Source organism: Macrotis lagotis, chromosome X (assembly GCF_037893015.1).
Source record: "Macrotis lagotis isolate mMagLag1 chromosome X, bilby.v1.9.chrom.fasta, whole genome shotgun sequence".
NCBI classification, from domain to species: Eukaryota; Metazoa; Chordata; class Mammalia; order Peramelemorphia; family Peramelidae; genus Macrotis; species Macrotis lagotis.
The window spans coordinates 564,406,008-564,430,159 of record NC_133666.1 but is presented as its reverse complement, the minus strand read 5'-3'; the positions used below and the strand labels follow the sequence as shown (position 1 = coordinate 564,430,159).

The window sequence follows — 24,152 nt, the reverse complement described above, 5'->3', positions numbered from 1 at the left end:
GGAAGTAGATGCTATCATGAGGATGAGGATAATCTCATTTTACAGAAAAGGAAAATGAGGCACACAAACATTAAATGACTTACCTAGGGTCACATGGATAACAAATGATTGAAGTTGGATTAAACTCAACTTTTTCTGACTCCAGGTCCATTATATTGCATTATCTGCTAATAACAATGTGGTAAAGAGAACAATGTAAACAATGACCAACCATGATTCAGAAGGACTGTTAATTTATGCTACGCTAACCATCCCCAGATGAAAAAGAAGTATAGGAAGATAAAAAGTGAGACCGCCTGTTTTGGTAGTTTCCTTTTCCTGTACATATTTGTTACCATGATTTTGACAGCAGCAAATACTTTTTAATTTAATTACTTAGGCAGCAGCTTTTAAGTTGTTTTCAGATCATGTAACAGTATCTCAATGAGCTAGAGTCAGGGATTGACCTTGAACCCAGACCTTCAGAATTCCAAAGACTCTATCTTTGTCTGATTCCTTCAAAACTTAATTGGACATAAGGACTCAGTGTGTCAGTATTTCTGAATTTGATATTTTTTGGATAAATTGTTTCATGAATATTATTCAAGGTTATTTAGGAACATTTCTGTAACAAAATAGATAAAAGGAAATTCTCCCAAATTTGCTTATATCAGAGGGAAGCTTTGAAGTCACACCTGAAAGGAGTTTTGGGATCACCTGATAAGACTCTATTTACAGCTGAGGAACTTGAGACCCAGAGAAATTGAAGGGATGCCCATCAATTGGGAAATGGTTAAACAAGTTATGGTACATGAATACTGTGGAATACTATTGTTCTATAAGAAACCATAAATGGTTGAACTCTAGAGAAACATGGGATGAGTTACAAGATCTGATGTTAAGTGAAGGGAGCAGAACCAAGAGAACAATGTTTGTATTAACAACATTGTGAGATGATCAACCATGTTGGAAGCAGCTCCTCTCAGCAGTTCAGAGAGCTGGGACATCTATGCAGAGAAAGAAAAACAAAACAAAACAACAACGCCCCCCCCCAAAAAAACCCCTTCAGAACCTGATGAACACTACATTCACTTTTTAAAAATATTTCTTATGAATTTCTTTCCCCTAATCCTAATTCCTCATGACAAAAATGACTAATCTTTAAATGTTTAACACGAATGTGTATGTACGATATTAACCTGACTGTTCACCACTGAGGGAAAGGGGGTGGGAAGGGAGGGTAGAAGGGAATTTTGTAACTTAAAAATATGTATAGGCATATGGATGATTGTTGAAAAACATTCATAACATTTATTTGCAAAAATAAAATATCAATAAAAATAATTAAATCCAAGTTTTCTCACATTCTCTAAGATTAGGACAGTGAGTGGGCCAATCTGGAGGAAAAACCTGACCCTCACATCTTATATTGTTAGTTCTAGAGTAATAGCTTTTAATATATTTTACACCAGGGATGCCTTTAAGAGTCTGATGAAGACTATGGTCTCCTCCTCAGGATAATGTGACTTTAAAACAATTTATAATTGAAGGAAATGCTAATTTTCATTAAGAGATTAGTGAAAATGCAGATTGTTTTCTTCATCCAAGTTCAAGAATCTCCTACAGTCTCTCCATGAACCTCTCAATCTAGGGTTTATCACAGGAATGCATGCCTAAAATGAGGCATGACTTTTGGTAAAATAGTCTACCTTCCCCAGGTGGCTCTCATCTATCCTTCTAACATTACTCCCATGTGCCAAACATTCCAACCAAATTGCATTGTTGTTGTTAAGTAGTGACCCTATTGGGGGTTTTCTTGGCATAGATACTGGAATAGTTTGCCATATCCTTCTCTAGCTCATTTTATAGATGAGGAAAATGAGGTTAACAAAGTGAAGTGACTTGTCTAGGGTCACACAGCTAGTAAACCAGATTTGAACTCATGAAGATGTGTTCTTGATTCCAGGTCCAGGACTCTATTCACTGTGTCACCTTGTTATTGTCTGTCCTTTGTTCTTGAAGACCATGACACCAGGGAGGTGATGCCATGTCATGCATGTGAATTGAATTTGAATGATGTGATGCTATGTCATCAGACTCACTTTATCCTCCAGAGCCGTCCGGGTCCAGTGGCCAGATATGAATCAGGACAACTGGAGACTGCCCTGGATGAGAGTCAATCAGGGTTAAGTGACTTGTCCAGGATCACATAACTAGTAAATATCTGAGGTCAAATTTGAACCCACATCCTCCTGATTTCTATTTCTTTTCTATTCTATTATTCTATTCTATTTCTATTTTATTATTATTTCTATTTCTATTAACTTCACCACCTAGCTGCCCAGTCTTGTCCTGCCCTTCTTTTCTGCCTCTATGTATGTTTATGCCTCCTTTCATTTCTCTAAGGGAAATGTTTCTTAACCTGTATGTGAACTTGTTTTTATTTTTATTATTTAATTTTCATAACTGTATTTCAGGAGAATTAGTTTCCTTTGTAATTGCATATATTTTATGTTATACAGTATTTATATTATACATCCAAAATCATTATTCTGAGAGGTAGTCTTTGGACTTTACTAGATTGCCAAAGGAATCCCTGACTGAAAAAAAAATATTAAGGTACTTTAAGCTCTCTTCTAGCTTAATTTTTTCCTTCTCTCTAAACATAATAAGAATCCATCCAGACCCAGAAGGAATGAGCATCAGTCTCTCTCTCTCTCTCTCTCTCTCTCTCTCACACACACACACACACACACACACACACACACACACACACACACACACACACCCCAGATCAGAATCATTTTTGTGCTTGTTAAATAGAACCATTCCATAAAAATTTATACACACAGTACTTTTTATACTTGGTAAAAAAAATACCCTTAAAATAGGAAGTTGGCAGCAGAAACACCCTCAAATAAGATATTTGACCACATGTATGGTTTTTTTTCCAAGCCCTTAAATCTAGATAAACTGGCCTTTCCAATAAGACTGCTGATTTATGGAACAATTATATTAGATAAAATCATAATCTTCTTTTTAGATATTTTGTATGATTCTGTCTTTTTTTTATTGCTCTTCCATAGTTGTCCCTCTACTTTTATTTCATAGTTGTTTTGGCATAACTGAGTAATACCATATGTACCATGCAGTTTGGGTCCCCTTAATCAACACCATATTCAAAAAGAACAATACTCTTGTGAATTTTTATAGGGTTTAAACTTTATTTTCTTAAATAATATTTAGAAAATGATGACTTTGGTTCTATAAGATGAAATGAAAGATAATTCTTAAAGCTATAGTACAATGCCATTAAGTATGTATATACATAAAAGTATATCTTGTAAACATCTATACATATAAATATGCCTAATTATATATATGCATATATACACATATGCACATGTTTGTTTACACATGCATATATGTGTGTAAGGATATATGTGACTATATTTATGTCTATCAATTTGTTTATCCTCTTGTATAGGACTTTCAAAGCCCTATGCAAGGGTCATCTGTAATCTGCTTCAACATACATTTTCAATTTATCTCACAACACTTTTTTTAATCTGATACTTTACGATTCTTGACCACTGGGTTCCTTTCTAATATAATCCAAAAATTATTTCTTGAGATCTTAGAGGTCCTATGTTGGATTGTGTGTACCTGGGCAAATAACTTAACCCCTGGGAGCCCCAGGCAATTCTCTAAGAACCTAAATTAGGTTAGGTGCTCTTCTATATTGTTGTTGTGGAACTGGGGACAGAGGGAATGTTCAAACAAGGATTCCATCCATGAGATGGAAAATAAAAATGGATTGATAATGGTATTTTATGAGCATTAATAAATAATATAAGGTACTGTGTTAGGTTCTGGGGATATAAGGGCAAAACCAAATAGACTCTGTCCTTTCCTGTCACATCAGTAGCATATATAAGAGAGATAGCCTTGTAAGTACCTGCAGTTAGGGAGACCTGGGTTCAAATTCTGTCTCCAGGATTTTGTCATAAGAATAGAGCTTTTGAGCACCTAATCAGAGAAGCCATGAATCCAATATCTACTTCTATAAAATCAGTTGAGGTATCACACCAGATTATGTGTTTAAAATAGGATTTAAGCCTAGGATCTAACTCTAAATTTAAAACCCTGTCTACCATACCACAATTTCTTTCTTCATTTAAAAAAAAATTTAAAGTTCTATATCCATATCAGCAATTATAATTTTCTTGATTTAATTATTGTGCATAAAATTCACTCCCTTTCCCATCCTCTTTATTTCCAAATCTGTTTGACTTAAAATTACCAGTTTTAAAATTTAACCCATCTTTCAAGGTCCAGCTTCAACAATATCTGTTTTAAAAATGTTTTCCTTTATTTTTCCCTCTAGCTTGAAGTAAATCTCCTTTGGTTCTTTCAAAGAATTTCATTAGGATCTCTCATGTACACTTTAGAATATCTATGATCTATATACATGTCTTCACTTTCTTGGTAGAGTCTAAATCTCTTGATGAAAGAAACTCAACGTTCTTTGTATTTCCTCTAATAACTAGTAATGCAAGTATTGCTGCTGCTGCTGCTGTTACTACTACCACTACTACAGATTTATAGAATTTATTTAGCTCATTATTTCCAAAACTTTACAGAGTTACATTGCACATATAGACTTATAATAAAGGCTAAATGAAAAGTATATTTGGTGTAATGTAATGATAGGTCTTAAGTAATGTATGTACTATAATTACAGCTAAGTCCCAATTACTACAAATAACAAATAACCTGAAGTATTCAAATTCACACAATTTGAAGTTATAATGATGTAAAACATGGTAATTGGTTCCAGCCCAATGGAAATATGCACTGTGGATTTAAATTATGCAACCACATCAGGAGATTCATTATTTTCACTAAGTAATACCTAATGGTATTCTCATTTTACACATGAAGAAAGGTTAAATGACTTGCCCATGGGCACATAGATGTAAACATCTGAGGCATGAATAGAATCCAAGACTTCTTGAATTTACGAGTATCACTCAATCCATGCCTCCCTGTCTCTTCTATACTTTCTCTCATTCAATCTTCACAATACCCTTCTTTGTTATGTGCTATGCCTTCCACATAATATGTCTTTAACAGGTGTTTAGTCAATTTAAATATTGTACTCTTAAAAAGCTTTTGTGTGTAAAAATGAAGCAGTAAAAAGTTTCCAGTTTCAATCTTCAATTTATCATATAGTGAAAAGTTAATGTGTACTTTTAAAAATTAAAAAAATAAAACTAATACTAATAAGGGAACCAACTCTCTAAAAATTACACTATGATATCAATCAACTATTAATGAACATTATTGAAACATGCATGTAAAGTTGCAATATACTTTGTGAGGATGTAAGAGGCAGATAAGCCATATTATCTTTGTTGTGTCAGGAAATACATTTTAATGAAATCATTTAAACAAAAACTTACTGATTACTTAATCCTTAATTTCTCAACCTTCATTTGATTTGAAATTGGTATTAATTTAATTGAACTCTTCCACTATTTCTTTTTTTTTTCTCTTCCACTATTTCAACTGCTATGAGGGTTATGGAAATAAGAGACAATTCCAACATACTAAAATTATTTGAATCCTTTATGGTTCAGGATAGAAATTTTGTAAATTCTGAGATCTTGGAAATAACAATAATTATCCCTTGATATCTACTGCTTTTTTCTTTCTATGAACTCTGAATGTGTCCAAAACAATACCTGAATTATTAGTGTGCAACATGGTCAAATGGGATACCTGAGACAAATCTGTTTTAAAGTTCTACAGTTCCATAAAGTAATCAGAATCAGTTGCTAGATAATTTTTGTATGTGTGTGTTTGTGTATGTGGGTGTGGGTGTGTGTGTGTGTGACAGAGAGAGAGAGAGAGAGAGAGAGAGAGAGAGAGAGAGAGAGAGAGAGAGAAGAGAGAGAGAGAGAGAGAGAGATTAAACTATAGAGGCTGTACTGCCCAAAACTCTTGATAGTTTAAAATGATATAGCATAGAAAACAAGGAAGATGTAAGATTGAAGGTACAAGTGAAAGATTTTTATCACTGTCAGCCACTCTGATTTAATATTAGCTAGCATTTTTATAGTAATTTAAGCTTTATAAAGTGCTTTATATGATGATGATGATGATGATGATAATGTTTGTCCTTCATTCTCAAAGAATACACCATGATATCAGGGAGGTGATGCCATGACAAGCATATGAATTCGATTTGAGTGAGGGGTGCTGTGCTAAGACACCAGTCTCACTTTAGCTTCTAGAGTCATCTGGATCCAGTGGCAGATATAGGTCAGGACAACTGGAGATGGTCCTAGATATGAGGCAATCAGGGTTAAGTGACTTACCCAAGGTCAAACAGCTAGTAAGAGTCTAATGTCTGAGTCTGGATTTAAATGCCCACCCTCCTGCCTCCAAGGCCAGTGATCTATCCACTGTGCCACCTAGCTGTATCTATATATAATCAAAATTAATCCTTCAAGATAAATGCTATTATCTGTTTCACTGATGAAGAAACTGAAGCAAAGGAGTTAAATGATTTGTACCAATTTTGGTCCTATAGGTAGTAACCAACTGAAGCTGAATTTAAATCTGTGTGCTCATGACCACAAGTTCAACACTCCTCCCCCCTACTATAACTACTCTAAAAATGTTCACTTTGGACACCAGCTGGATTTCCCCTAGATTTTCAAGGGCTAATGAGAACTAACCAGACACCACTGGAACTACATGGTACTGGAGATTAGACCATCCAGAGAGCAGGTTAGGTTATATTAGGTAGTTACATCCTGTAGCCAGATGTCACATCCTGGTGCTTGCCTGGCTTTGATGAAATTCTGTGTTACCTAGTTGATAAAGGAAGAAAAGAAAGTGAAGAGTTTCCTGCAGCCAGAACCATCTCCAATAGTACAGTTTCTTATCAATCAGACCATGAAGTGGCAGGATTCTGGTAAGGGCAGGTGAGAAGGACCTCTTGTACAGCAAACCCCTCACTATAATAAACATAATTGTGCAACTCACAGAACCAATCACTTGGTGGTCAGTGTGGTCCTCTTCAATACAGAAGGACTAGCAGTAGTCCCGTTATACACTATAAATGTATCTAAGTTGATAATAAACAAGACCATTTAGAGTAATAGTCATATCTAAAATTGTCTGATAGATTCTCTCTATATGAAAGTCTCACTGGAGCCTCAAAACTGATGGCAGCAACAGATTTCTTTATCTTTCTAACTTCTCTAGGTTAATGGCACCACAATCCCCTCAGTAATTCAGACTTGCAATCTTGGAATCATCTTTTATTCCTCTCACCTCATCCTCACTCTCTAAAACTAATACACTGAGAAATTCTTTTTCAACATTTCTTATATCTGCCCCATCCTTTCTACTCCCCTTCTCAATGCTATATTATAAGATCTCACCTTCTCTACCCCCAGATAATTAGTCCAAATAATTAGAATGGGCATTGCAGCAGACAAATTGAGGCCTGAGGAAGATCTTAATTTAGAAAGGCCAAGATCATCCATGTATTCCAAGCCATGATCAGTCTCCTTGACTTTTATTTTGTCACTAAATTTTAAAAACTCTGGGGAAGAAGGTGAGGCTGATGACTTGATGAAGCTCGCCTCTCTTAAATCTAACTTAAATCTAATAACTCTTAATATCATTCGTCCTCTTCTAGAATGAAGGATGAAAGAGGAACTACTATTTGCTAAGTGCTGGAATTACCAGGATGAAGAATGAAGCTTTTCCTAGTTTAAGAAGCTTGCATTCTATTTAATACTTTACTATATTATTATTAATAACCCCCAGGTCAGAGCCTCTGTTTCTGATTTTTTTCTGTCCAGTTCATAGTTGGCACCCAAAGAATCACCCTAATACACAGCTGTCCTTGCTAAACTTTCAGGATTTTAATGTTTACCAAATAAATTCAGAACCTCTGATTCTGGAATGATTTCAAGGTGGTCTAACCAACTGCACTCAGATTCCTCCTCTTGCCCCTCATATTTTCCATTTTCTAGTCAAACTAGACTATTGTCCATCCTGCATTCTTTTCAGACTACTGCATTCACAATGACTTCACTCACAGTAACCTCCTTGTCTGGAATCTTCCCCTCTGCCTCCCCCATCTAGCTATTTAAATGGTCTTTCTTTTGCAATCCAACTCTAATATCACCTGTCCTATGAAGCCTTTCCTAATATATTTCCCTTCCCCCACCTGAAAGCATTCTTTCTCTTTTAAAATTCCTTCCAGCCCCTTGCCTGGCTCTTTTTTGTACTTATCTTACTCTACTATGTTTCTTAGTAATTTGTGTTTGTGTCGTCATCCCCCCAAACCTGTTCATTGTCATTGATTTCCATCTGAAAAAGGAACTGAGAGGGCATCTAATCCAACCTACTCAAATTACAGATGAGTAATCTGAGGCCCAGAAAGAAGTTAAGTGTCTTACCCTAGGTCACATAGGTAGTAAATGGACAGAGTCTGAGTGTCATATTACTTGGTATGCCTAGAACAAAAGTGTTTTAAAAATTTTTAATGTGTTGAATTCAGTGGGAGTGCTGATATTTTTATATATGAAGTTAGATCAAATTGTGGATTTTAAGAATTTTCACTTTTAAAAAGAACCGTTATATTGACCAAGGAATCAATCCATGTTGTCCCCTGTAGGAGAAAGCATTTCTCTTGTCAAAACTTTTCACCTTTTTTTAAGTATGCCTTTCATATTTTATACATCTCCATTTAATTTAGTTCAACAACTATTTATTAAATATTTTCTGTATGCCAAATAATGCTTATTTCTAGATTCTGTCTATGGGTGTTTATAGAAATATATTATGCTCTGTGTCTCAGAACAAAGTTGGGCAGCCTGCTTGGGAATCTAGTCTATTTTACTACGCAGTGTGTCACAATCATTCGTGATAAATAGAATGGGAACGGGAGAAAACTTGGCTGAGAGTCTACAATCTAAGAGCACAGTGTGGTTAATAACCAATGGTTCTCAAGGGTCCCAAGGGAGGAGGCAGTGGCCAAAGAGCAGTGAGCAGACTGTGGCCAAACCACTCCCTAACCTTCCTTCACCTCTTGTTGGCACAACTCCATGTCCTTAGGCCTTTTTAGCTATGATTTGGTTGCATGGAGCAAAAGTGGTTCTCCTACCTACCTGTCTTCAAGTTCTTTTAGAGTAAATGCTGAATGAACTAAAGCCAAGGAATAGATAAAAGTAGATACTGAAGTTTACTTTGTCCATGAACAAACTGCATCTAGCCAATTACTTGGCCATTAGCCTCTTAAATTCTGGATAATCCTTGGGAGAGTTTGACAATCTATAAGATTGTAGCAGTGGTTTGGAAGTCTGCTTGATGGTCCCTGGTCTGAAAACTTAAGACTCAGATGTGAGAGGTGTATAAAATATTTAACTATAAAGTAGCTGGCATGTTCTGTAAACATGATTTCAAAATCAGTAGGGAATATGGACACACGGTCAAATTTGTTATAAATCTTTTCTGGGCTCAGCTGAAGTGGTCCATCAGGATGGATTTCACAGCTATACATCTGCAGAGGAATGTTTATAGATAAGATGAAAGAGGTCCTCCTTATTAATCACACATTGTATATTTGACTTTTGCTTCCCAGCTCAGCCTTTAAATCAACTACATCTGGTTCTTGCTATTTCACTATGCAGGTTCCTTTTTTTAAACAATAAAAGGCAGTTAGTTCATTATTGCTGTAGAATGCAGGCCCATTTGATTAAAAATGGATTAACTGGAGAGGCATTGGTAGTTTTCATGGCGGCCACCTTAATAAAGAATTTGATAGCAGATTTGAGACCTCCAAAAATTATGATCAGGCAGCTCTGAATCTCTTTACAGTCAATCTTTTTAATGCTGACACTAAACAGTCCTGTTGCTTGGTTAGTCTAGACCAAAAGCAAAGCCAAAATTTGTTAATGTCTAGAATATTGGACTTGAAAATTAGGAAGACCTGGGTTCAAATTCTTCATCTGACATTTACTAACTTTGTAACCCTGGCTTTGTCAACTGTTTTCTCTGAATTTCAATTTCCTTAGTAATTAAATTAGTATTAAATTTTTTTGTAGACTCTAATTCACTATGCTTTTGTGAGATAAAAGATGTAAGAAATTTTGCAAACCTTAAAATTTGTTGTTCAATAATGCCTGACAATTTGTGATCCTGTTTGGAATTTTCTTGACAGATATAGAGTATCCTTTTCCAGTTCATTTTATAGAGAAGGAAACTGAGGCAAATAGTGTTAAATGACTTGTCGACAGTCACACAGCTAATAAGTGTTTGAAGCTGGATTTGAACTCAAGTTTTCCTAACTTCAGATCTGGCATTCTATCCTTTGAGCCACCTAGCTGCTCCAAACTTTACGATTTTATATGTTTATTGTCATTTGCTGTTCCCCATCTACCTTCAGCTAGACAGTTGTCATATTTAAGACTAGGAATCAGCAATAGCTGTGGTTTACATCAAAGTTCCCTAGACCTCAAAAAGAAAATAAATTTAATTTAGCCAGATGTTGTTCACATGCTGTAATTACAAATAGAGTTTGGGTCTGTAATTTCATTAACATAGGAAATTGCCAGGTGAGGAAATGCCTTCTACAAATTCAGGTTGCCAACTTCTCTGAAACTTATAATCTTAGAGTTGTGATTTGACCAAAAATACATAGTAAACTTTAAACATTTTTTTAAAGTTATAGTGAAATAGAAGGCAACAAAATGGCTCACTAAATCTGTAATAAAAGAAAAACGACTTACATGAAGTTGCTAATAATGTTGAATGAGGTTTGTTAACACTCATTTGGCATAGTTATCAAGGTCTAAGTAAGAACTTTGTGGTGGGGAGTTAAAAAACTTCAAAGTTCAAGCCTAGCAATGGCTATGGTGTGTGGCCTTGGAGCTGACTTTATTGGGCTCCAATTTCCACATATGTGTAATTGGGATCATAAAATGTAGCCACTGCATAATGGACATGTGGGAATTGAGTAAGCAGGCAATATATATGCAAGAAAATTTGACCTTTCATCTCCTGGGATCCTGACTTGCTCCCTGATATTAAGTTACCTAATTCCTCCAGGTCCCTTCTTCTAGGTGATTGGATGATGAGGAATTAAATGGTGATATCTCTGGGAAGAGGAAATGCTGTTCTAAGGGCTGATCATCATGTCTGTAGGCTTCATTCTACACCAATGGTCCAATGAAACTCTCTGCTTCTCCTCTGCAGCTACCTTAACATAAACTTGGAAGTAACAACCTCTTAAAAACAAGAACCCTGTATAACTATCCTCCATTGCCTTCAGAATGATTCTGTATTTTATGTGAAGACAATATCAGCAGGAATCAAAATTGGAATCTGATCTTTTAGTTTTGAATAAGCATAATCATGGAGTGAGGAAAAAGCAATGGGCTCTGCTACTTAGTAGATCCTTATGCTTAATCCGAATCACTTTAACTGTTGAAATGCCCTTCCTACTATACTAGTTCATTTTAAGGATTCAGTAGAATTCTGTAGTTCAAAGTACTTTGAAAACTGTGAAGTTCAGTAATTTTCCTAAAGCACACATTTAAACATGAAATTTACCTCCTCAATAAACTCCCTTGGCTTCTTGTTACCTCTGGGGTCAGATATAAAACTCCCCTGCTTTACATTTCAATATGTTAACAGCCTATTTTCAACTTTCAACTTTTCCAGCCTTATCTTATGGTATTTCTCTTTCTGCTTTCTACAGTCCAGTCAAACTGACCTTCTTGCTGTCCGCACACAAGATACTTCATGGCTTTGCAAAGGTCATCTAAATAATTGTAAAACTTTTCTTTCTCAGTTCTCTGTTTTTGAATCTTCAGTTTCAGTCAAAGATCAGCTCAAGCTACAGAAGATTTTTTTTGTCAGTACCTTAAAACGATTATCTTGTGTTTAATTGAATATATCTTAGATAAACTTATATATGTAAGTGTTGTCTTTCTCAATACTATTTAAGCTTCTTGAGGACAGGGGCTATTTCATTGCTATCTTTGTACTCTCAGTGTCTTATACATCATAAGCTATCATTATTTAAGTTCTTATAATTATACTCATGATGTCTTTTATGATAAACTGGTAGAATTGAGAATCTAATGGTTTTCTTCACTGTTTCTGCCATAACTTCACTAGGGAACATTGAGCTTTGTACTAGGGCAACAAAATTTAGATGACTCTGATGTCTCTTATATTCCTTTGCTCGAATAGAAACAAGTGAACAAACAATAATAATTATTTAAAATTGGAAGTTAACAGAATGTAACCTTCTCCTCCAGTGATCATGCTTCAGTCGCATTCCTGGCTCTCTCCTGCCCAGTCCCTTTTTCCCAGTTGTCATTCTCTCCAGAACTGAACTTCTTTTCCTCCAAGGTTTCTGTCTTCCTCCCCTTTTGCCACTCAATTGAATTTGTTTGAAATAGTGCCTTAGTGCATGAATTTCATGCTGCCTGCCCTAAATGTCATAATTGCTAGTTATGTCTCTTAGCAGACCATCATCAGATGAGGACGGATTTGCCAGCTGCTTGGGTATTGAGGTATATTAATGAATATATGTCTCATTGGAAAAGATTTGACTTAGAATGTATTCTTATTTTTTTATCCATCACAGCTTGAAAATTACATTGTGGAAAATATGAAGTCGGAGATGGCTCAGCTACAACAGAATGCCGTTCAGAATCATACAGCCACCATGCTGGAGATAGGAACCAGCCTTCTTAGTCAGACAGCAGAGCAGACAAGAAAACTTACAGATGTTGAGACCCAGGTATGTCCCTGGAGCCAGATCCGACAGGCTGTTAACTATGAAGATGTGTGTGGGTTTTTTTTCTTTTCTTTTTTTTTAAGCTCTCTTCAAAAACAATTCAACACAGAGTTTGGAGGAGCATATACATAACCAATTGTACACACACACACACACACACACACACACACAGAGATATATATGTTGCTAACAACAAGGCATGACTGGCATATTTTGTATAGCTGTTTTGATTTAATGAGGGTTGGTAAATTTATCTTTGTAAGTGTTTGTAATGAAAGGACTGGCAACAAGACTAATCAGTATTTAACTTCAAATAAACAGTCCGGCTACCAACTGGCAAGTGATATAAGTGTCAAGCAAAATAAATCATTTTTAAGGTCAAGATAGGATCTTTGATGTACATTTCAACTTGTCACATTATTATGTGAACTTTCATGTATTTTCTATAATAACTTTCCAGCAATTTGAACACAGTGGTCCCTTTGGGGTTTTGTAGGCCTGATGGAGAGAAGCCGACAAAGGAAATTTATTAACTAAAAGGAATGTGCAGAATTTAGTGTTTGAGATGAGACAGTGATGTGGTGGAAAGAGCACAGGATGGTGAATCAGGAGATATGCATACTAGGTTTAAGCCTTTTCACTCATTACCTACCTGTGTGACCTTGGACTCAGTTTCAGTTTCTTTGTGTAAAAAATGAAAGTTAGATCACATGTTTCACAAATATGTGTGTATACATATATTTAGAGAGAGAGAGAGAGATCTAATGTTCTATGATTTTAAAGCATGTGGGCATATTTTTACATAATTAACATATATGTAAGGCATAATTTTAAATAGAGAACTAATGGAAAACCCAAACCCTTCCTTTATCTTCCAATATGTTTCATAGATATGTATCATTATGACCATAAATAATCAGTTCAAAAAATAACTTCGATGGAGAAAGACATGCTATTTTTCACCACTAACTTGAAAATTGGTAATCATGATAAATTATATTCAAATGGTACTTTGAGACACAGAATGATGTTAAGGATAGAGAGCTGGCCTCAGAGTCAAGTTGATCTTGTTTGAAGTCCTGCCCTTTGCTAAGTAAATCTATGGTTAGAATGTTAGACCTCAGTTCAAATTCAGCTTTTAGATACTTATGAGGTGTGTGACCTTGAGCAAGTCACTCCTCTCTCCTTCAGTTTCCTGAACTGATTGAGAAAAAAATAGCCCCTCCCTCCCAGGTTATTGTGAAGATCAAGTGAGATATTATTTAGTACAGTGCTTAGTATATGATAAATTTAGTAAATAGTTGTTTCCTTTCTTCCCCTGACCCAGATTGACTACGTAACCCTGAGCAAGTCTGTTCCTCACAACATTTTCATAGTATCTGATATAAAACTAATGCTGCTCTGTATCATTAAAAGAAGTTTCTTCAATAGGAGGCCCTTAAACGAATGAAAGATAGATACATAGATAGATAAAGTAGGTAGGTAAATAGAAAGATGATATACATACACACATATGTATATATGTGCTAACAGTGCTTTGCTCCCAGTAAGTCCTTAGAGAATACTTTTCCATTTCAATGATACATAACAGCTTAGTACTTTGCAAACTGTAAAGTGCTATTAAAAAAGCTAGTTATTATTCATATATAGCCAGAATGGATACTTGGCCCTCAGAAACTGTTGACACAGATAACAACTTTTCTCATAATTCTGAAAGGTAAATTATGTTAGTATTATTTCCATTTAAACACTGAATATACCAATAATTTCAAAAGAACCAAGCAGAGACTATGATTCAGAGGAGATAATTTACCTTAATGGCACGACAGATCTAGGTCAGGACTTCCAAGTCTTTCTCTACTCTAGGATTTCTCTTCTTTCTGAAGCTCCACAGATGCTTCTCATAAGAGCTTGCTTAGGTGAAAAACTTGCATTTTCAGGTAGAAAAAGATTTCCTTTAAAAGAGTCTAAACTTGCCCTCTGGCTTTTGAATAATATTCTTGGCTGATAGGTGGTACAGTGGATACAGTGTCAAACCTAGTCAGGAAGTCCTGAGTTCATATATGATCTCAGGCATTTATCAGCCATTGTGACCCTGGTTAAGTTACTTCACCCTGTTTGCCTCAGTTTATTCCTCATAAAACAAGCTGGAGAAGGAAATGATAGACTACTTCTTTATCTTTGCCAAGGAAACCTCAAATAAGGTCATGAATAATGGAACAACAACAAATTGCTTAACTTTAGTTAGGGGCTTCTGTATACACTTGCTATAATTACAAACTGTCTTGATTTGTAATGGGCTCAGCCTGTTTAAAGGAAGCAAATAGATGCATAATTTTTTTATTTAGACTATTGTAGAAGGATATGTGCTATTTGTGATAAATCATGTTCTTTGCACTCAAGTCCTGATCCAGGCCCAAGTTTACAAAATTCATCCCAAATTTTTACTTAGGCACATTACATAGCAGACATTTACAAAAGTTATACAAGCATTTCTTTTATGTTGTCTAGATTTGTCTTATTCCCTAGTAATGACGATGGGCTCTATTTTCCATTTCCTTTCATTCTTTTCCACATTTTGGGAAATATTCTTTTTTCTAAAATTGACCTTCACAATAATGAAACATAGCTACATGAAATGGTCACAGCAGTTTTGAAATATATTATAATCTGTCATTATAAAGTGATGTAGACAAGCAGACCAGAGCCTTGCTTTACTGATTCCTTTTTACTAATATGGAAGCATTTTACAAAATTTCATTCTTTTTCTTCCTACATACTTTGATTAAATACCTGATATATGTAAGGTACATTATTCAGCTCTGAATATGTGATTTTGAAATCAACATGACATTGTTAGATACGTCTTTGAAAAACTTAAGTTTTTGTGAACTTCAAAATCAGTATAAATTCAGCCCCACCAAAAAAACCTGAAGCTGAAACCCCAAAAATAATGAATTCCCCTTATTTTGGAGGCATAATTTCCAGGAGTAAGGGAGATGATAGTCCCACTTTACTCTTCCTTGGTCAGATCATGTCTGTATTACTTTCCTCAATTCTGGGCACGACTGTTTACAAATACCATTAAATAGTTGAACAACAAGAGTAGAGTAAAAGAGCTTTGCCTCTCTACCTTGGAGATCTGGTTGAAGGATCTGGGGACATTTAGTTTGAAGAAAAGAAGATTCAGTTGGGTGGAGTTGGGTAGAGTTGGAATGAGAAGACATGATAACTAGGCTTTAGTAGTTGAATAACTGTCAAGTGAAAGAAAGATTAGACTTGCTCTCTTTGGCATGAGAAAGCTGAATCAGGAGCAGTGGTTAAGAATTAATTTAATCTGATGTCTGAGAAAAAAACAAACTTAAAAATTAGAGGTGTCCAAAAGTCATGAATTCTGTCCCAGGAGTTGACCAGTTTCCTCTGATCAAAAAAAGTGTTCCATCAGAGAACAAATGACTACTTCTTTGTAGGTGGAATTCTTTGGGGGCTTGGATTGGACCAAATGGCCTCTGAGGTCTATTCCAATTTTAAAATTCTGTGATTCTGAGCCTTAGATCCTGCCCTTGAGGATCTTTTACTATAAATAAGTGTGGGTGTAACTTTACATTGTAAAAGCAGCATGCAACATATAATCAGATGAATGAGCCACAATAACTACTCATTGCACTGAGTGAATTTGAATGCTAATTGTTATACTTTCTACCTGTGTGACATTCAATTAACTAACTTCTCTGAGTCTCCCTTCTCCAAATGGTAAAGTGATGGAGTTAAACTGGATGATTTCCAAAGTTGCTTTCAATTTTAAAATTCTGTGATCAGATATGTGATCAGATCAACACTGTGAAGTAACAGCAACAATGATGTAAGAATAATAACAGTGATAAGTAGCATTAATATAAACTTTTAAGTTTAGCAAAGCAATTTGCAATTACCATAGCATTTTATTTTTTTTTGTGAGAAATAGAAACAACCAATTTAGTTTTTCATCCCTTAACATGTTCAAGCCCTAACACAGAAGGGCAATTTCAAGGAAGCCAAATTTCCTTATTCATTATCCCCAAACATGAAATAATTCACATCCAAATCCCTATCTCCCCATTCCTCTAGCTTGGCCTTGCCCCACCCCTACCCCCCAAGTGTAAAAACCATCATAGATCCTTTCCCTTCCCCACAAAGGGAGCCAGAGCCACATGGCACAAAAGCTTCTTGGGAACTCATTGTGTCTCAATATGAGGCTCCCAAACATCTCTGAACTCCTGTGGCATAGCATTTTATTCTTTCAATAACCCTGGAGGGTGGGTGTTATTATTATACCCATTTTTTAAATGAGCAAACTGAGGCAGAGATTAAATTGCTGTCATAGCTAGTATCAACTATCCCAGCCTAAAAGCACTAACCTAGGAATCATATATAGTTACCTCTATTGAATACTACCTCTCTTTGTTCTTAGTTCAGGTTTTTTTGTTTGCTTTAAAGCAGGGACTATATATTAAAATCTAATCCTCTCCCTCAAGGTCATCATTCCCAAATATTTAAAAAAAAACAAATATCCAAACTATATTAAGCTACTATTTTAAAATTTCTAATGGCTTCATGTATGTATTTAAGACTATCTTTCCAAAGAAAAATTTTAAGGGTGAGGACCTTATATTTATCTTTTTAATCACCTTATGGTGAGTAGTATAATATCAGGAACATAATAGGGTTGGTAAACATTTCTCAATAAACATTGACAAATACTACTTAATTTGCTTTGGTTGGTAGCTTGAATAGAGAATATCTACCAATGCTTTGGGGATGTTATAGGATCTGAAGTCAGAGGAATACAGCTCAAATACCATCTCTGTCATTAAGCAAATCATTTAATATTTCAAGGCCTGAATTCCTTTTTCTGTAAAATAGTATATTAGCATTAAGGTACCTTTATGATCTTTAGAAGAATTTAATACATAAAATGGAAAGTTTAATAGATTATACCATTAATGTTAGGGGATTCAACTTACCCATAAAATGAAAGGGTTGCAGAATGAATTAGAAAACAGAACTGCAAAATTTGATACATATAACAATAATACTTAAAAACTAAAGATCTATATAAAGTAAAACTGAAGGACTAGAAAAATTATTTTACTTCTCTTCTCTCATAAAACAACTATGATACTTTAGACAGGTCATCATTATCTCTCCTGGGCTATTATAATTTATAGCTTCTAATTATAATCCCCATGCCTAAGAATCCTTTTTTCTCTCTCTCTCTTTCCAAGATATCCTGTACATAGCTGCCAAATTAATATTGAATATATAATAGGTTTAAGATTTCACTGGTATATAGAAATCCTGAGTGAGAAAAACCTTTTCTGCAATTTATAGTCTAAGGTAATTGCTTAGAGCACTGAGGGATTAGGTGACTTACCCAGGGTCACACAGCCAGCACATGTTAGAGACAGGACCCTATCCAACGTTGTCCATGCTATATACTTTAGAACTAACATGTGTCTGACCGTGTCATTCACCTACTCCAAAACTTCGATAGTTCCCTATTGCCTCTCAGAAAAAAAATGAAAGTGTGTCAATTTGGCATTTAAACCTTTCCACATTGATCTCATATTGCTCTCCTCCTCCATAGACTCAGGTTAAACTGTACAATGTTTCATATACACCACATTCTTTTTCCTCTACTTCTGTCTTTGTTTCTTCCATTCTGGGAATATCTATGCTCACTGCAACCTTCTAGACTCCCTGAATCCCTTCAGTGTTCAGCTCTATTGTTGTCTCTTTACAAAAGTCTTTTCTGATATCCTCATTTTTTTACTTCATCAAACAGCCCAAATGATATTTGAACTAGACTTTCTGTATCTCAAACTATGTTAAAGCAGAATTCATTAAATTTCCCCAAAAAAACCCATCTTCTTCCAGATTTTCACATTATTGTCAAAGGTGGCATAAACTAGTCACCAAAGTCAGTGTTTTCTTCACTCTCATTAATCCTACATAATTAGTTACTAAATATTTTCCACAACATATTTCTCTTACATTCCCTCTCCTCTAATCACAGAACCAACATTTTATCTTAAACCATCCTCATCCTTTGACTGAACTATTGCATTAATCTCCAATCTGTAACCTACCTTCATTCTCTTTCCACTCTAATACATTCTCTAGATTGCCTCTAAAGTGTTTTTTTTTCCTCTAAAGAAAACATAAGTCTGGGGGTGGAGCCAAGATGGTGGACATCAGGCAGTAACCCTGAACATTTCCAACTTCCCCTCCAAGCAATTTTAACATAATATCTCAAATCAAATTTGAAATATCATAACCCAAAAGATATTAGAGCAAGATGTTTTTCTAGCCAATTTAGCATGGGTTGGCAGGAGAGAACTTGCAAAAATCACAGATTTGAGAGATAGAATAACAATTTCGAAGAACAGAAAATAGATTAGTTTGATCAAAAGAATGTGAAGAGAAATATTACACAATGTGTGTTTATATATATAATATGCATATTATATTATTTTATACATTTATACATATCTTATATCAACATATATATTCTGTTTTTTGTCCAGGTAATGGTGTTAAGTGACTTGCCCAAGGTCTCACAGCCATTGCTCTATTCACTGCACTACCTAGCTGCCCTACATACATATTCTATTTTTGTTTTTTTTTAGGTTTTTTGCTAGGCAAATGGAGTTAAGTGCCTTGTCCAAGGCCACGCAGATAGGTAATTATTAAGTGTCTGAGATCGGATTTGAACCCAGGTACTCCTGACTCCAAGGCCAGTGCTTTATCCACTATGCCATCTAGCCACCCTACCTACATACATACATATTCTTAAAGTTTACAAAAATCATTCCATCCTCACAAGAATCCTGAAAGTTAGATGCTATTATTACTCCCAGTTTACAGGGAAACTGAGGTACAAAAAGGTTAAATAACTTGCCCAGGGTCATATAGCTAATAAATTTCTGAGACTGTATGGACTCAAGCCTTCTTAACTATAGGGACAGTATGCTATTCACTTTACTACTACTTAGGTGTCTATTGTGGAATAAGCTTAGAAAGGTTAGCTGAATCCAGATTGAAAAGGTTTTTTTGTTCTAAGACCACTGAGCTCATCATTCCTTATTGTACAGTAATGTTCCATTATATTCACATACCACAACATTCCCCAATTGAGGGGGTGGGCATTACCTCAGTTTCCAATATTTTGCTATCACTACAAGGACTGCTATAAATACTTCTTGCACTTGTAGGTCCTTTTTCTCTTTTTATGGCCTCTTTGGGATACAGACCTAATAATGGATCAAAGGATCTACATAGTTCAGTTTTCCTTTGGGCATAGTTCCAAATTTTTCTCCAGAATAGTGGGATCAGTTCAGAATTCCACCAACATTGCATCTATGTCCTAATTTTCCCACATCCTTGCCAGCATTTATCATTTTCAATTTTTGTCATATTAGCCAATCTGATATGTGTTGGATGTTACCTCAGAGATGTTTAAATTTTCATTTCTCTAATATGAAGTGGTTAAGAGTACTGCTTCATCTGACTATAGATATTTTTGACTTATTTCTGAAAACTGTGCTCATATCCTTTGACCATTTATTTATTAATTTGGGGAATGCATTACCTCCTGACCTTTACCTCTTAGTCTTTTAGATTTGTTGTGGGTGCCAACTTTTCTCAGTTTAATTGTGCAATAGACATACTGTTTGAAGTTGGAGACTATTTGTCCATTTTCTCCCCTCATGTGACATTAAATTATATTTGATTGGATAATTAAATTATGGAGAAGATCAAAGGCTAATAAATGAAAAATTATTGAAGCCCTAATAGTGATGGGGAACTTGAGACAATGTTTGTCTTTACATCTTGTGTAACACTAGCATAGTAAGAACAAAATAAAACAAAACAAGCACCTTAGTTGTCTAGAAAAAAAAGATCCTATTTTACTCCTGGAGTGAAAAAATATAAATATTTTCAAGAGGAGCAACTAGGTTATGCAGTGGATAGATAAAATGCAGAGCCTAGCTTTGTATGTCCCTGGACAAGTCCCTTAAGCCTGTTTGCCTATTTTCCTCATCTGTAAAATGAGCTAGAGAAGGAATGACATACCACTCCAGAATCTTTGCCAAGAAAAGCTCAAATGGGATCACAAAGAGTCAAACATGACTGAAAATGACTAAACAACAGCAAAAATATTTTTAAATCAAAAGAAAAATACAGGTATTTAAAAAAAATTATTTGAGTTCCTTGGAATGTTACAAAACAAAAACAATCCTTGAAATATGTTAGCCACACATTAAATGTTTGTCTTTCCATATTTTCCATATTTATTCAGATCCTACTATATATCAGAATTATACTAAACATTTTACAATATTATTTCATTCTCACAACAACTCTGCAAAGTAAGTTCTATTATTATTAATTTCATTTTTCAGATAGGGAGACCTCAAAATGAAGCAGTTAGGGTTTAGTGACTTTCCAGGGTCACATAACTACTAAGTTTCTGGGTGTTTTCCTGACTCCAGATCCAACACTCTACCACTGTACTACTCAATCAACTCTTGATGTCAATATTCTTTTATTGATTGTTAAAACTGAATACACCCTTCAGAGAATCAAAAGGAAATATAGTTACTCCACATTTCCAATATGGTGCCAAATTTTGTTCTCTCTATATTAAAACTCTTTTAAACTGTGTCTCCCCTGTTATTCACTCCCACAGTCACCCCTGTCCTACAAGACCTCAACACTTCCTTTCTAAACTATTGCAAAATCTTCTAATTGGTCTCTCTGCCTTAAATCTTTCCCCACTTCAATCTTTCCTTTTAGTTGCCAAAATGATCTTCCTAAAGCATATGCATAAATATGACACACTCGCAAACACACATGCACACTCTCTCTGTCTCAGTCCTTCTGTGTCTGTATGTTTGTCTTTCTCACATGTCTCTCTCTGCTTCTCTCTGTCTCTCTATAACTATATCTCTATCTCTGTGTCTGTGTATCTGTCCCTGTTACTCTATGAGTTACTCTGTTACTACTCTCTCTTTGTCTCTATGTCTCTGTTCCTCTGTCTCTCTGTATCGCTCTCTGTCTCTCTACGTGTGTGTGTGTGTCTGTCTTTTTGTCTCTCTAAATTCCAATAACTCTCCATTATCTCTAGTCAAATAAAAGCTATTCTATTTGAGCTTTCAGGCTTGTCACAACTTACCCCTCTCTCCCTTTCTAGACTTCTTACTCTTTATTCCTTTCTATGTACTCTACAAGTAGGTTTCACTTGTCCTCTTGCCCTTCTGCTCTCTAGTCATTTAGTCTCGACCCTGGGCCTTGGCTTTGGCTCTTTCTCCAAGCCTGGAATGGTCTCCTCCCTCACCTCTGTCACTTGGCTCCTCCAACTTTCTTCAAGACAGTTCAGATTCAAACTTCTGCAGAATGTCTTTGTAGTAGCTTCCACAGTATCTTTCATTCTCACTGTGTACGTTTTACTTGTATATTTTTTGGCTTGTCATCTGCTCCATTGAAGGTAAACTCCTTGAGGACAAGGGCTTTTTTTTATATCTTCCCTTCAATCCTTAGGGCTTGGCACATATTAAACCTTTAATGAGTGTTTGTCAGCTGGCTGACATTCTTGCTGCCCCCTTTATTCAGAACTGAAATGTGAAAGTTCATGAATCTTAAGTTTCATGCCCATCTCTCTTCTTTTTACTCTGTCTTATGTGTTTTGGAAAATTTAAGCTTGTAAAAAAAAAAGTGTTCCTTGGGGGCTTGTTCCACATTCTCTCTACTTTTTTTAAACAATGATGTATATTGGGGTGTGTTCCTTATGCGGAAGGAAATGGGTTCTGTCAGTTTAATAGGAACAGTTAGATCACTGCTAAACAGAAGGGACTAAGAACAAATGGCAAGAAAGTAGCCAACCAAGGCTAGCTATCCCCTTCTCAGTTTTGCCAAGTGCCCCACTTAATGCTTTAACTTTAAATTGCTGGTCCATTTTGTACTTTCAGGAGAACAAACTGCAATAAAACAGTAAAATTGAAGCACTTGCCTTGTCCACGAAATATTCAGGGGGAAACCTATAGGTTAGCTCTAAGGGAATGTACAAATCAATCCATCAAAACACATATTAATCTTATCATGAACCATTTACTCTGCTAGATGCTAAAACAAAATGAACAAAATGTTAGTACCTCTCCTCAAAGAGATCACCTTAAAATGACTCATGGGAATCCATAAATCCATAATTAAAAAAACAAATAAAAATACATATATACTTGTAAGTCAGAGGGTCTTAATTTTTTTGTTCTTTTTAAATTATCCTGGTGGATCCCACTTATCCCTCAGGTTCCTGGAGTCCTGACTCAATGGTACCCCATAGTTTATTTAGATCTCCTTTGGAAGGGTTCTGATCATGGTTTGTGATTATAGCAAAACTCTGACATTCCAGTGACATCCGAGTCCCAGAATGTTCCATATATAATGCTCCCAAGACTGAGAGTGCTATCTTGAGTGGACTCCCCCTGGAAGATAAACATATAAAGGACTACTGGACTTGAAGATCCTTTTTCTTGTCAGACCTACACCATCCCAATTGCTCTCAGTAATAACAAGGAGGAAAGTTTAGGTTTTCCATTACCCTCATAACCAATAACCCAAGATCCAAAGATGACAACTTTATCTATAAACTGTCCTCTTTGACCATAAGAATGAGCACATGACAAACTTAGCTGTAAGAAAGTTTAATCCTACAGTAGATATGTTCCTTAATGTCCCTCTTTCCTCCCTCCTTTTCCCCCACTTCCCTCAACCCCCCACACTACTGATTCTCTCTCTCTCTCTCACATTTTAAAAAATCACATATCAGATCCTCTATTTATATTAAGTAAAAATGACTTCTGTGACATATTATACTGGTAGGGACCTTAGAAATCATACAAATTTAAGCCCATTAATTTTACATTTGAGAAAAATGAGAGAGATAAAGCAATTTGTCCAAGTGTAGGTAGTAAAGTAGTAAAGCCTAGAGTGGAATTCAGGTGCTTTGACTCCAAATCCAATACTCTTTCCTGCAGACCATACTTAGCTTTTGCATTTAAACTGGGATTGAAGGCTGAAGTTAGAGAAGTAAAATTCTACTTGTAGAATAGTGAAGGGAGATGTCTCAAGGTGATACAAATTTTGAGGTTTCAAAATAAAAATCAGGAAAAATCTGACCTTGGTTTTCAATAGCACATTAAATAGATATCCCCCTTCTCAAAGGTAACATCAGCATACTTTCTTTGGGAAAATACTTTTTTTTCTTTTTATTTGTTCAGTTTGACAAACATAGAGA

General features: G+C 35.4%; 1 protein-coding gene across 2 annotated transcripts in view; it reads left to right on the top strand.

Moving 5' to 3' along the window:
* The window catches only part of ANGPT1 (angiopoietin 1), a 327,983-nt gene that overhangs the window by 149,898 nt on the left and 153,933 nt on the right, over positions 1–24,152 (top strand). For both annotated transcript variants that reach the window (XM_074201075.1, XM_074201074.1), the window contains exon 2: positions 12,665–12,820. In XM_074201075.1, the coding sequence (XP_074057176.1) occupies positions 12,665–12,820 (156 nt within the window). The remainder of the gene's footprint in view (positions 1–12,664; positions 12,821–24,152) is intronic.